This window comes from Anabrus simplex, chromosome 9, assembly GCF_040414725.1.
Source record: "Anabrus simplex isolate iqAnaSimp1 chromosome 9, ASM4041472v1, whole genome shotgun sequence".
NCBI classification, from domain to species: Eukaryota; Metazoa; Arthropoda; class Insecta; order Orthoptera; family Tettigoniidae; genus Anabrus; species Anabrus simplex.
In genome coordinates, this window is record NC_090273.1 from 121,763,851 (window position 1) to 121,777,387 (window position 13,537).

The 13,537-nt window shown below is 40.1% G+C and overlaps 1 protein-coding gene across 3 annotated transcripts in view; it reads right to left on the reverse strand.

The window, feature by feature from the left end:
* Positions 1-7,543: 7,543 nt before the first annotated feature.
* Positions 7,544-13,537, reverse strand: part of LOC136881276 (thiamine transporter 2) — a 150,326-nt gene continuing 144,332 nt past the window's right edge. For all 3 annotated transcript variants that reach the window (XM_067154056.2, XM_067154055.2, XM_067154054.2), the window contains exons 8-9: positions 11,231-11,372; positions 7,544-9,065 (exon numbers count right to left, since the gene is read on the reverse strand). In XM_067154056.2, the coding sequence (XP_067010157.2) occupies positions 8,922-9,065; positions 11,231-11,372 (286 nt within the window). In that variant the 3' untranslated portion in view covers positions 7,544-8,921. The remainder of the gene's footprint in view (positions 9,066-11,230; positions 11,373-13,537) is intronic.

The window sequence follows — 13,537 nt, forward strand, 5'->3', positions numbered from 1 at the left end:
TCATTGAAGAATGGGACCTAATACGACATCGTGACCTCCGTTAACTTATACGAAGCATGCCACGTAGGTGCCAAGCTGTGATAAATGCTCGTGGAGGACATACACCATACTGAAGCTCTCCAACTGTGATAAGCATGCAGACTCGCCACGCAGCATTTTCTCAAAGTCCAACGCTGCACTCCAACCAGGATTTTGAGTCAGCACGAACTCCAACTTCTGTTTCACGGTTTTCCCAGCCAAGGAGAATAACTGAGAAAATTACAAAATTAGGTGCCGTATGATGGAGTTAATATGAAAGGTATGAAAAGAATGATAGAGGAAACCTCGAAAATGAGAAGATTTTAAACATTTCAAATAGACTTATCTCTTCAATTGCCCTATGATTTTCAGCGTAATACAAGGCAGCCAAGATCCAATTTCCCCATCGCGTCGATATGGGTCCAGAGGTAAAGGGAGCTCTGGATGCATCGTCTTGAAGGCACGGATGCGAGAAGGAGCCTTGACGATTTTCTTCACTGAAAAAATGACACTGTTGACGCTGGGCTCCTCAGCAACTCTGTACATTGCATGGGCAAGACAAGCAACATGTAACATCTTCAGGTAGAGAAGCTTGAGGCTCTTCCCAGCCTTAATCATGTAGGGAGCAACGTCAGTCACCAGTATGAGTACTTTGTTTACCTCATCTGAAAAGGTTGGCTACAGCAAGCCTGAAACAGGAATGCGTAAAATGAAAGGTGAACTGTTCAGTTAATGGGATTCTGACATGTCGTACGACTGTACTTATTCTTTGGCAAAACACTCGAAAAATAAATTAACAAAAATATACTTGCGCAGAGCTGCTTGCACTGTTCACACAATGGTACCATGGTTTGTTACATCTAGCTCCCTACACAGAATTAGGTGGCCCTTCCTCGGTTCACTGGGACTGAGTTTTCCAACAATAACGTTGGCCGTGTATCTTCCGCAACTGTCTGTGGTCTCGTCGATAGATAACCAAATTGGGTGGCTCCCGATGTCACCCCTGATTGCATGTAGAACCTTGTTAATAAAGAACCTGAATGAATATTCTTCATGGAATGAAGGTATTATCGAGAGATTACCTTCATTACGACAGAGCCGGATCCATGCTAAAATGACTACTGAATTGTTTAAATGAGAATGCAGAATATGGCAGTCGTGCATACGCTGAAGAAACTTAATTTTTATATAGGGGCGACTCTTGAGGCAACTCTCTTCCTGCAAAGTCCTTGAAGAGAGCTCTAATCTCAGCTTGTTCGACCTTGTAGAGGGGTATGTTGGTGCTTAAGAACGCCCTAGAAACTCGGGAAGAGAACTCATCTGAGTGCTGTTGCTGATTGAACAAAGGTTGTATCAGCGCTTACTTCGATTTCCTTTTATTAAATTCTTCGACTTTCGCTGAGTGCCCACTTGTGGCTTTATGTTGGTAAAACTGAAAACCCTTAGAAATCTTGATCTGAAAATAAATAGGTAGGTATGCATAAGTGAGAATAGATACATTGAATGAACAAGAATTAAAGCATTGTGGACTATGAAATTATTTTCAAATATTGCAGTAGAAATACGAGCACCCTCTCAACGATCCCATGAAAAACCAGCAAATCCAAATGTCACTTTCCGACTCGGAAATGTAAAATCTGGGATCTAACGGGTCTACACTCCGAATTCTTAGACTTATCTCTACTTACCTAGTAGGTAGGCACCGTATGCTGCACATACGGCTTACTTGAAATTTCAACTGTTTGACCAGTAATATCCTTAAGAACGAAGATAAGAAAATGTCAATAAGAACTTATCTCTTTTTCGCACATTTTGCAGAAAAGAATTTTCCCGCCAGTAGAAAATGAGTCAGGGTCTTCCTTTGCACATCGTTGGAGTAAAACACTCAGAGATTCCTTAACTTAAGGCATCATGTACTTAGAAATCACAAGAACTCGATAGGTACGTACGGACAAGATTATGAACTGAGAGTAGAATGCAGAAACTTCACTTGACCGGGTCGGATCTTCCACCACTTCATGGAAAAAGCCACCTAAACAATACTGGTTCTAAAAATAGGCACACCACTAAAATACCTCACATTTCAAAGTGAAAGGATGCTTGGGGCTTCCAGAGCGTATCTGATGAGTTGCATTCTAATCTGGCAGAGGCCAATTAGGGTGTGTGAATGGCCTCACTAAAGGTTAAAAACCTGTGGTTCTTTTATTTGCACCTGATAGGCTTTTCAATAATTATTTCTGTTTTCAAACCTTAAGGATGATCAGGGCCCATATTCGGTGGGGGGGGGGGATTCGAAGAAAAACAATTTAGACGAAAACCACCAGAATATGCATTTATAAGCTTCTATTCTGAAAACCACAGTTTTATGCATTTATATGCTCGATAAATTTAAATTCTGTTGGTCTCAGAGAGATGAAAATACCACTGAAAGGCTTCTTTCAGTGTGTACTATTAAGGAAAAAAATATGCTAATATGCTCAAATCCGAGCCCTAATAATAATTATTATTACAACTTCCCCCATGCAGAGGCTGTCACAAGGACAAAGCATGTCGACTACACAGTATTTTGTCTTCTAAGTTACTGTTGACTTTGCTAGTGTGTCAGGTAGAAAAATCACCACAAGGCTAAGGAATAAATTTGCAACACGGTTCTTCAGATGTTATATAGATGATTGCGAAGTATAGTCACTGAACCTCATATTGCGACGATAGCGATGTCGTGAAGTCGTGTCCGGCTGAGACCGAGAGAATCCCATAGTTGTACAAGAAATTTAGGGATTGTGCCTCCAGCTCCGATCATGAGTCCATGGATGGAAATATTGTCTAGGTGATATTTATCTTTATAGTAGTTTACAGTTGGCTGGTAAATTTACTTCTTTTTGGCGTCCACCTCTTCGGCCTGGCCAACGTGCGACTCGAAGCGTATTGTGGGATCTAAGATTAGTCCTTGCCTGCTAGCTGGTTGAAAGGCTATCATGTCAATACGCCTGTTACTCCTGTCAGTTTTCCCCCTGTGGGTGGGGACGGTAGAATAACACCCACGGTAACCCCTGCCTGTCGTAAGAGGTGACTAAAAGGGGCCCCAGGGGCTCTGAACTTTGGAGCGTGGATTGGCGACCACGGGGCCTTTAGCCGAGTCCTGGCATTACTTCCACTTACTTGTGCCAGGCTCCTCACTTTCATCTATCCTATCCGACCTCCCTTGGTCAACTCTTGTTCTTTTTCGACCCCGACGCTATTAGGTTTGCGAGGACTAGGGAGTCTTTAATTTTCACGCCCTTCGTGGCCCTTATCTTCCTTTGGCCGATATCTTCATTTTTCGAAGTGTCGGATCCCTTCCATTTTTTCCGCCTGATTAGTGTTACATAGAGAATGGTTGCCTAGTTGTACTTCCTCTTAAAACAATAACCACCACCACCACCACTCCTGTCGGTAATTAATTTCGTGTGGCTATTTCTAGCCGAGTGCAGCCCTTGTAAGGCAGACCCTCCGATGAGGGTGGGCGGCATCAGCCATTTGTAGTTAACTGCGTTTTATTGTGGTGAAGGATAGTGTTATGTGTGGTGTGTGAGTTGCAGGGATGTTGGGGACAGCACAAACACCCAGCCCCCGGGCCACTGGAATTAACCAATTAAGGTTAAAATCCCCGACCCGGCCGGGAATCGAACCCGGGACCCTCTGAACCGAAGGTCAGTACGCTGACCATTCAGCCAACGAGTCGACTCCTGTCGGTAGCTAGGCCAGAGACCTCTTTGTGCACCGTGAAACCGTGATCCCTCAGCGAGGTCGCAATCATGTGTCGTATTGTATGATGGCGGGAATTTCTCAATACCTCCCTGTGAGGGCAGGCTCCCAGGACATGGGCAAGAGTTTCGTGCTCTCTGTGGCAATGCCGACAGAGGGTGTTGTCCTGGGACCTTCCTGGCACGGAGTGAACGGCGCACACATTCGCTGTCATCTTGATGGCCTTTCTCCATTCTGCACAGGATAATTCTTGGTGATCTCTTATCCATTTGTTCCCTGGCATGTATTCCTGGAAGAGTCCAACGCCCTTTCCTTTGTGCAGCAACTTCGTCCATGACTGAACTTCTCTGTCTCGTTGTATCTATCGGACTTTCCTAACATTGGGAAGATGGCTATTTTTGGATATAACTCGATCATTCATTTCTATGCCTAGATCTTGCAAACAAATTGTATGTTCTTGTTCCAAGTTCCTAGTTGCATTAATGTAGCTGTTATTTGCAAGCGATAATTTATTACAGATATTAATATGCTGTAGTTTGGCTTCCCAAGTGACGCAAAACAAACCGAGGCCTTTATCCTTCCTTTCGGTGTATACCATGTGATCCGGAACGTCTGCTGGTAGCTGTAATAATTCTTTAGTTCCACTCTAATATTTTATCTGCATCTGATAGAAAAGTTTGAGGTATCTTGTTTAGGGGAGTAACTTGGAGTGGGTAAATAAGAGTAGGTGATATTGAACTATTTAAAATTGAAAATTTCTGGTCAGATTGCAGCAATGGTGAGCTAACAAGGGTGTCAATCTTGTTTCGCATCTTGTCAAGTACGGCTTGTGGATCCAGTTTAAGTTCATTGATGAAATTCACACCTAAGTAACAAATCGCACTTCCGTTGCACTGTGATTTAATTTCACAGTCGTCATTAATGATGATATTCTCCTCCGTTAGCTGACCTTTCTTGATAGAAAGACAAGCTGATTTTGAAGCGCTGATGTCCAGGCTGAGTTCCTTAAATCTTTCTATGGCGATCCTGGCTAGTTCGGCAGCAGATTCAGTGTTTTTCCCAAATATTACCGTATCGTTGGTGAAACACATTATAGTGAGGTTAGGCTCCTCGTCTGCAATCGAGTAACCGTAATTCCTTGCTAAAGAATCTTCATATAGTTCTTCCACAATATGATTGGTAGCGATGTTAAATAATGCCGGTGACAAAGGGGAGCCTTGAAGCACACCGCGATTAATTTTGATGGGTTTTGTTCCCCGTTTTCATGTCTGTATCTGTGTTACGTTTCCCTCTTGTAGAGCAATTATCAGTCTCGTCAGTTTTTCGGCACTCCAACCGACTTCAGTGGGCTCTGGAGGTGTGCACATCTTTTGGCTCCTACTCTACAAAATTATATGCAGTTTTAGCAGTGGCAGCTGTGACAACATTTTCAGTGGGTTCACAGCAACATTTTTGTTCACGTCTCACAAGTACCTAGAATACCGGGCGAGTTGGCCGTGCGTGTAGAGGTGCGCGGCTGTGAGCTTGCATCCGGGAGGTAGTAGGTTCGAATCCCACTATCGGCAGCCCTGAAAATGGTTTTCCGTGGTTTCCCATTTTCACACCAGGCAAATGCTGGGGCTGTACCTTAATTAAGGCCACGGCCGCTTCCTTCCAACTCTTAGGCCTTTCCTATCCCATCGTCGCCATAAGACCTATCTGTGTCGGTGCGACGTAAAGCCCATAGCAAAAAAAAAAAAAAAGTACCTAGAATGCAAATCAGTACAAAAAAATCTTACTTAAATCATTTAATTAAAAGTTCCTTGTGCGGTTCCTTCTCCACTCATAATAACGTAGAACCCCTGTAACCGAGGGTACATTTTTCTGAGACTAATCTGTGAGTGTCCAACAAAACTAAAATTACGACTGCCGGGCTGAGTAGCTCAGACAGTTGAGGCATTGGCCTTCTGACAACCAACTTGGCAGGTTCGATTCTGGCTCAGTCCGGTGGTATTTGAAGATGCTCAAATACATCAGCCTCGTGTTGGTGGATTGACTGGCATGTAAAAGAACTCCTGCAGGACTAAATTCCGACACCTCGGCGTCTCTGAAAACCGTAAAAGTAGTTAGTGGACGTAAAATCAATAAGATTACTATTATTATTATTAAAATTGCAACTATTACTAAAATGTTTTCATTCTGTACCCTGATGGTGGGCCTTCTAGAAGGGCAAGTCCTCTAGATGTGCTGCTGTTGTTTGAGGTGAGAGGAATGTGAGAGAGGAGAGACTGTGGCCTATAAAAGGAACTGTTGATATATTTCATCATTTGCTTTAGTGCAGAGAATGGAAAACAATTGTCAGGACAGCGGTCAGGAAACCAACCCCACCGCCTCCCAAATGCAGATCTGAAAAGCCACAGTAAAGCCGTGGCTACCGTACTCATCTCGGTGAAAGTAAAATTCGCAGCCACTTTGCTACAGTGCTGAAATGAAATGGCGTATGGCTTTTAGTGCCGGGAGTGTCCGAGGACAAGTTCGGCTCACCAGATGCAGGTCTTTTTTTTAATTTGACACCCGTAGGCGACCTGCGCGTCGTGATGAGGATGAAATGATGATGAAGACGACACATATACCCAGCCCCCGTGCCAGCGAAATTAACCAATTACGGTTAAAATTCCCGACCCTGCCGGGAATCAAACCCGGGACTCCTGTGGCCAAAGGCCAGCACGCTAACCATTTAGCCATGGAGCCGGACGCTACAGTACTGTATTGTTGTGAATATTAAATGATGTAAACATTATTCTTGGTTTTAGATAGCACAAAGTTCATCTAGGTATAATAACAAGCATAAAAAATAATGCATACCGGTACCACATTTACTGGTACTCATATTAATTTCATTGGAAATGATTATCCACCCACAGTATAAAGCAAACTTCTTCCCGCGATTACAAACATCTGTTCAGAATTACCTACTGGCAAAATCTTCCAGTGATGTCATGCAATAGTAACTTCTGGGAGCTGTGGCCAGCAGTAACTGGGGAGGTGGTGGACCCTTATGGTCAACTGTAATACTATCTCTGGTTTGAGGGTGGTTACCGATGGAAAGGCACATACCTTACTGTGCTCCTTGCTCGTGAGGGTTATCTGTGCATACAGTAAATCGTGACGTCATCGGCATGTGCATGCATGTAGTCTTCAGGCTTGTAGCACAACCTCCAGTGTGCTTCCTGCATTGTCAGTTGAAATGAACAACTGTCAGTGTAACAGAGTTTTGATATAAGTCGAATGCTTGTGACCAATTGATGAAATCAGGTCGAAATAAAAGAAACAATTTTGAATTATCCATGAATGCGTGAATGTGCATTAGAATTGGGTGTTCACATGCTCCTGAGAGCCCAGTGCCACTGATTTTAAGTGTCATGTATTTGTACAAAGAGTGTAGAGTAAAACAGTATAAGTAAAACTATGTTTGTTCAATTTTCTACCCTGTACTCTACTTCAACATTTTGAGTGGCAGGAGCAAATGAAGATGATAATGGTTTAGATTCTACATTTTATCAAGTGAAAATAATATAACATTGTTTGTTCCATTGCTGTAATTTATAAGACATGGTATGATTTCAAAAGCACTGGAGAGGATGTGACTACAGCAGTTCTTTAATTAGTTGAAATGAAGAAGACATATTTTTTAGAATTATGAAAGTTAAGAATTTATTCTCTTAAACATATACCAAGATATATATATGAAACAATTTATATAGTAATTTGTACATGCAGATGAAGGTGATGATTGAATAATAATAATAATAATAATAATAATAATAATAATAATAATAATAATAATAATAATAATAATAATAATAATAATAATAATAATAATAATAATAATAATAATAATAATAATAATAATCTACCCTATCATGGATATTTAGAAAGAGGATGATAATGTGAATAACAATTCTGGCTGGTGATTCTAAATATTTATTTAATCACTCAGTGAAAGTATTGATAAAATACACATTTGAATTTTATGAAAATGGGAATAAATCTGTACTACATATATAAAAATTAGGGGCATTCTACTAAAACAAGTGAAAACTTTTACATATCTAAGCCAGAAAATTATTGCAGAGAGATGAAGCACAACTGATATAAAGAGCAGTATTGTAAAAAATACAAGGTGTCATTCAACAATAAATGGACCATGATCACTTTTAAAAACCTCTCCAATGAAGTGAAAAAAAAATTATAAAAATGTTATGTCTGAAATATTGCTCTTTATGGCTCAGAAACATGGACCATTGGCAAAAATTAAAAAGAGAAGATTAGAGGCATTTGAGCTGTGGTGCCCTGGAGACAAATGGAAGGAATACTCTGGGTGGCAAAAAGTACCAACTTACTGATGATGTGCTTACAATAGATGGGAAAAAAGAGGTCTTTGGAAAGAGCTATTGAAACACTATTGGACACTTGGTACAGGCAAAATGCCTTTATGTTGAATGTTTTGGAGGGGAGAAGAGTATAGAGAGAATAAGAGGAAGAGGCAGGTCAAGATGGTCATTTCTGGACAAATCGTTGATGAGGTGAATGTTTAAATCATTTGTGGGAATGAAATAACTAGCAGAAGAAAGGGAGGAGAGGAGAAGGAGAATTGCTGCCCACCAAACTTTGGACAGAGGAACCAGGGAGAAGACACATAGGTTTACCTTACAGTGCAGACAACTTATATGGGCAATGATGGAAACTGACAAATGCATGATTATGAACAGGTGTCCAAGTGTTAGTTTACCATGTGTTTAGTATTTGTGACCAATTTATGAAGGCTCTAAAGTTTGAGAGAATCAGAAAGAAATTCTATATGAAGAATATGACATCATTAATATTCCAAAGTATGAAAATCATAGTTCACTTTGACAAGCACTTCCCTGACTTTGATATCACAGTTATAAGTCTCTTAATTCTTAATGCTTAGAGTTTTAGTTCTCAATGCTGTCTTTTAACAATACTTTAACAACTGTAATACAAAGTAGAAAGTTGAGTAATGTCAGTAGATCTATAATCCATGACAGTGTGATATTTAACTGAAACAAAAGGTGACTGGCAGTTCAAATCATTAATCTGTATGGGAATTCTTATTCACTATCACTCCACTGGCCAAAAAAGTCTTAGGATTATCTTCAAGACTTAACTGAAGATGTTTGAGCTGCAGGCAAAGGATCAAATATCCACGTTTTAAGTGGTCTTCGGCAGCAGACGTTATATAGTGCCATGATGAGAAATAGACCTCCCATTGCAAGGAAGTAACCACCATACACCTCATACTGAAATAAATAGAGCAACAAACAAGTGATGAATCACATCAGACACAGAAAGATAGGTACATGAAAAGGAACTTCCAATTCAATTTTCCTCATTACTGAGGAATCATTATTACACAACTTAATTTTCAGTTGTGAACTATGGTTCTCCATTTAAACTAATCTTCTGTTAGTCTGAGTGAGGTTTGAATAGGATAAACACAATGGCAGGTTAACATAGGAAGATGGAGCAATAGTAAGGGAGAATAGGACAAACATTAACACAAAGAAATTTAAAGCTCAGCAAATGGAAAAAGACAATCTCTCTTTTTATCCTACATTAACAAGGGAAGGGCACATACTGGTAAATCATGGATCTTACGTAAACTTTGCGCACATGTTCAATGAGCTAAGAATAACACAAGGGCCAAAAGATTTCTTTCAGAAATTAACTCACGAGATCTACAGAAAGTGTTAAAGTTCGCATATTTGAATTGGCGTGCTTGGCTACGTAGGACTGTGGCACGTGTTGGCTTCATTTGTCAAGGGACCACGTCACTGATATTTTTTTTTTTTCCGTCAGTAATTGCATAGTATGTCATAAAAATAATGTAGTGGTATTAAGAGAATTTAATTCCTACTTTGATTGTGGGTCAAAAGGCAATAGAATAAGACTGTTATAGTGAAAATAAAGGTTAATCAGTATAACAAGGGATATTACTCACGAAAACAAGTTACTCCTTATACTTTCTGCAACAATGATGCTCGTGGCAGTAATGGTGAAAACACAAAGGGGTTCTACACCAACCACACCTAACGAAGTGAAGATAAGAGCTTAATACCACTTGTTCCATTTTTTTTCCAAAGCAAAAATAACTTTGCTTATGTTGATTACCATTATACGTACAACCACTTGTCCTATACAACGACTAAAAGCATAGGTCAGCATGGCCTCAAATCAGTTGTTGGACAGAGCGAGTTGTGGTAGGGTATGGAGTAGCGGCCTGTGTAGCCGAGCAGGCTAATTCAAACATACAAACTTTAACGCTTTCTGTAGGTAGCACAAGTTAATTTCCGGAAGAAGTATTTTGGCTATTGTGTTATTCCTAGTTCATTTAACGTGTGTGCAAAATTTACGTAAGATTGGCGATTGCCCGCTACACGCCCTTCCCTTGTAAGACCCCTTAATGAGTTTTGAAGTCTTCTTATGAAGCTGGGAATGATGAGAGGAGAGCATGTTTGAAAATAGCAGCATATGAAGATATGGGGACTGCCATTTTCGTTTTGCTTTTCCATGTTTGTCTCCTACTCTATTGCTCCATCGAGTAAGTGATCGAAAGAAGAAACAAGTGAATCAAGTTATTTGCAGGGTGGTTGGAAACAACGTGAACCAGGTATAAATGCGTTAAAGAATTGGTCATGCTAATAAATAAGTTGAAAAAATTAATTAGATATCTCGCGCCATTATTTTATTAGCTTCCAAAGTTAGTTAATCAGATGGCTTCGTGGGTGAATTTGAATGGGCATTGCTAGGCAATGTTGCTAAATCTGCATGTGACTTGAGAGCTATGCCAAGAAATCATCATCAAACACAACACACCATGGGTTTCAGCCAGTGTCACCGTAGCGTACTTGTTATGGCATGATCCTGTCACCTCGGAGGTCTGCATTCAAATCACTCTCCTAGCTGGTCTTAAGCCATGTGCAGATTTAGCAATGTCACCTCACAAAGCCCATTTGAATTTACCTGTGAAGCGACCTGATTGACTAAGCTCAGCAGCTGATAAAATGACAATGGTGGAAGATACTGAATTATTTTTTTCAAATTATTTATCAGTATGACCAACCCTATAACGCTTATAAACCTGATTTGCATTGTTTCCAACCACTCTATATAGAAAGACAGAAAACTAAAAAGGAATGCACAAATGGATAAGCATTATGACAGGTCAATGAGGGGATAAGAGGAGGCAAGGACAAACATGAAAACACCAAAAGATGCATTTAAGTCTGTAAAATATTTAGTTTAACAAAAACAAAAGCTTTTAAGAATAGTTTTAACCCTTCATTTTAAACTAATACTGTAGTTACAGTATTAAAGCATATTTATTCCTTAGCTAAATGTTAAGTCTTGCAGTGAAAGAAAAAAAGATTATTGCAACTCTCAGTAGTCAATGAACAAAACATACCTGCAAACGGCTACTGAGAGCAAGTCCATGTTCTCCCACTACTATAAATGTAAGGATGGTTTGGCACAAAAGAGCAAAGAATGTGTTAACTCCAAATATCAGTCCATAGCTGTCCTCATTTATATTCTTTGCTACTTCAGAACTGGAAGGAAAAATTAGCTATTAGATTCAAGATACTTCATTTGCATTGGGAAGGTATTTGGGGTGTCAACAAGTAAAATACACTTTACTAGAATTGAACAAGGTTCAATTAAAATTATTAGCTATAAAAGTTAACCTGCTAAGAATTTTTCTTTTAACATTTTGCTTTATGTTGCACTGACACAGATAATATGGCGATGATGGTGTAGGAAAGGCCTTTGAGTGGGAAGAAAGTGGCCGTGGCCTTAATTAAGGTACATCCCCAGCATTTTCCTGCTGTGAAAATGGGAAACCATGGAAAACCATCTTCAGGGCTGCTGACAGTGGAGTTCGAACTCACTAACTACCAGATGCAAGTTCACAGCTTCACGCCCCTAACCTCATGGCCAACTCTCCCGGTAAACGTGCTAAAGAAAGTTGCTGGATGTTTACGTTGTGAACATAATCAACCCTTGAATGCATGGTATACCTGGTAAGTTATATACTTCATTTCATTGTATGAGGGGTGTTTTCTTAGAAAGTACTATTTCCTTATATTTCTTGTGCAGCGCTGCAGTTGTGTTATTAAGCTCATGCAATGGCCTCCTTCATCTGTTGACATGCCACATGCAACATTGGAGACATTCACATCGTGTGGCCATCTTATAGCACATGCTTAAAATGTTCAAGATCAAACCGCCGACTGTGGGATAAGGTCTGTGCTTCATTTCTTGAATGGACGAAACATTAAACCAGCTGACATTTATCGCCAAGTGTGTGAGTGGTGAGAAATGTTCTCTACAGATTGCGAAGGGTTTACTGGGTGAGTGGATGCATTATTCTTACATAGGAACAAGAACTACTTCAAAGCATTCCACACCCAGTAACAGTCAGCTGAATGAAATAGATGTGTGAGAGCTGAGGATCTGTTATGGGACCTATCTTCTTCTTCTTCTTTTATGACCACATAGGATCACTTTAGTCAGTCCGTCGTTCAGGTCTCTTTGAAGGGATTGTTCAGGCTTTGCGGTACTTCTTCAGACGCTCCGATCTTCGTGCCCTTTCCTCAGTTGAAAATGTGCGTGTTGTTGGTTTGTTTTGTGTAAGGGTAGAGCAGAGGTTTGTATTCTTGAGTTTTGTATTCAATTTTATCTTATTTGTGGTGTCTTCTGTTGTAAGGCCTATTTCCTTCAGATCCTCTCTTACTTCTCTGATCCATTTACATCCTGTTGTGGTATTTTTTGAGACGAGATTGTGTTGTACTAGTTGTTTCAGAAGTCTTGAGCCCTGCATCCTCATGATATGTCCAAAGAATCCCAGTCTCCTCTTACGCATAGTATCTGTAATGAGTTCTAGCTCTTTGTACACGACTTTGTTAGGTATTAAATGGGACCTATCTATCAGATGGATATCCCACAATTTTATGGAGTGGACTCAAACCAGGTGTAGATCTATATGAACAAGGTCTCCAGCCAGAAAATCTCTGTGTTTTTATGAGGAAATAGGATGGGAATTATGAATTTGCATTATTCAATTTCAAAACTCTCCTGTGAAGAGCTCTTATGGAAGTCCAATGGATTTCTGCACATTTAGACCATTGAAAAAATCTGCAACACCACCGTCCATGCACCTGAATGGTCTATGGAAAACTTATAGGGAGGAATGGGACAGAATTTCCATGTCTGTGTTCTGCTGGAGTTTTGCTTAATTGAAAACTTTGATGTTGGGCGATAGTCAACAGTGCTGGACATCCAGTAGAACATGACTAGCGGTGGTAGTGAGGTGTTTCATAAGGTGAGTACCCCTAAAATCAGTCAGAAATAAACAGAACAATCTTCTGGGTAATAATAATATCATTAAATGTTTGACCTTCACAGATGATCTGGTAATTCTATCCAGCAATAGGCAAGAAGCAATTCAGTCCCTGGAAAAACTTCATGCAACTGCATCCCTCGACTCCAAATCTCATATGAGAAAACCTGATACATGGAAGGATCTCCTTGATACCTAGACAAACCACCTCTGGTAACTGAGTTTGGAAAAATCCCTCAAGTACATAATTTCAAATACTTGGGGGGAAATCATCCAACCATCTGGATTAAATTGTGAAGCAAACGCAAGAGAGAGTTTCTAAAAAGCCTATAAAATCACATGGAATAGGTACAAAAAAGGTCAATATCTTGGAAT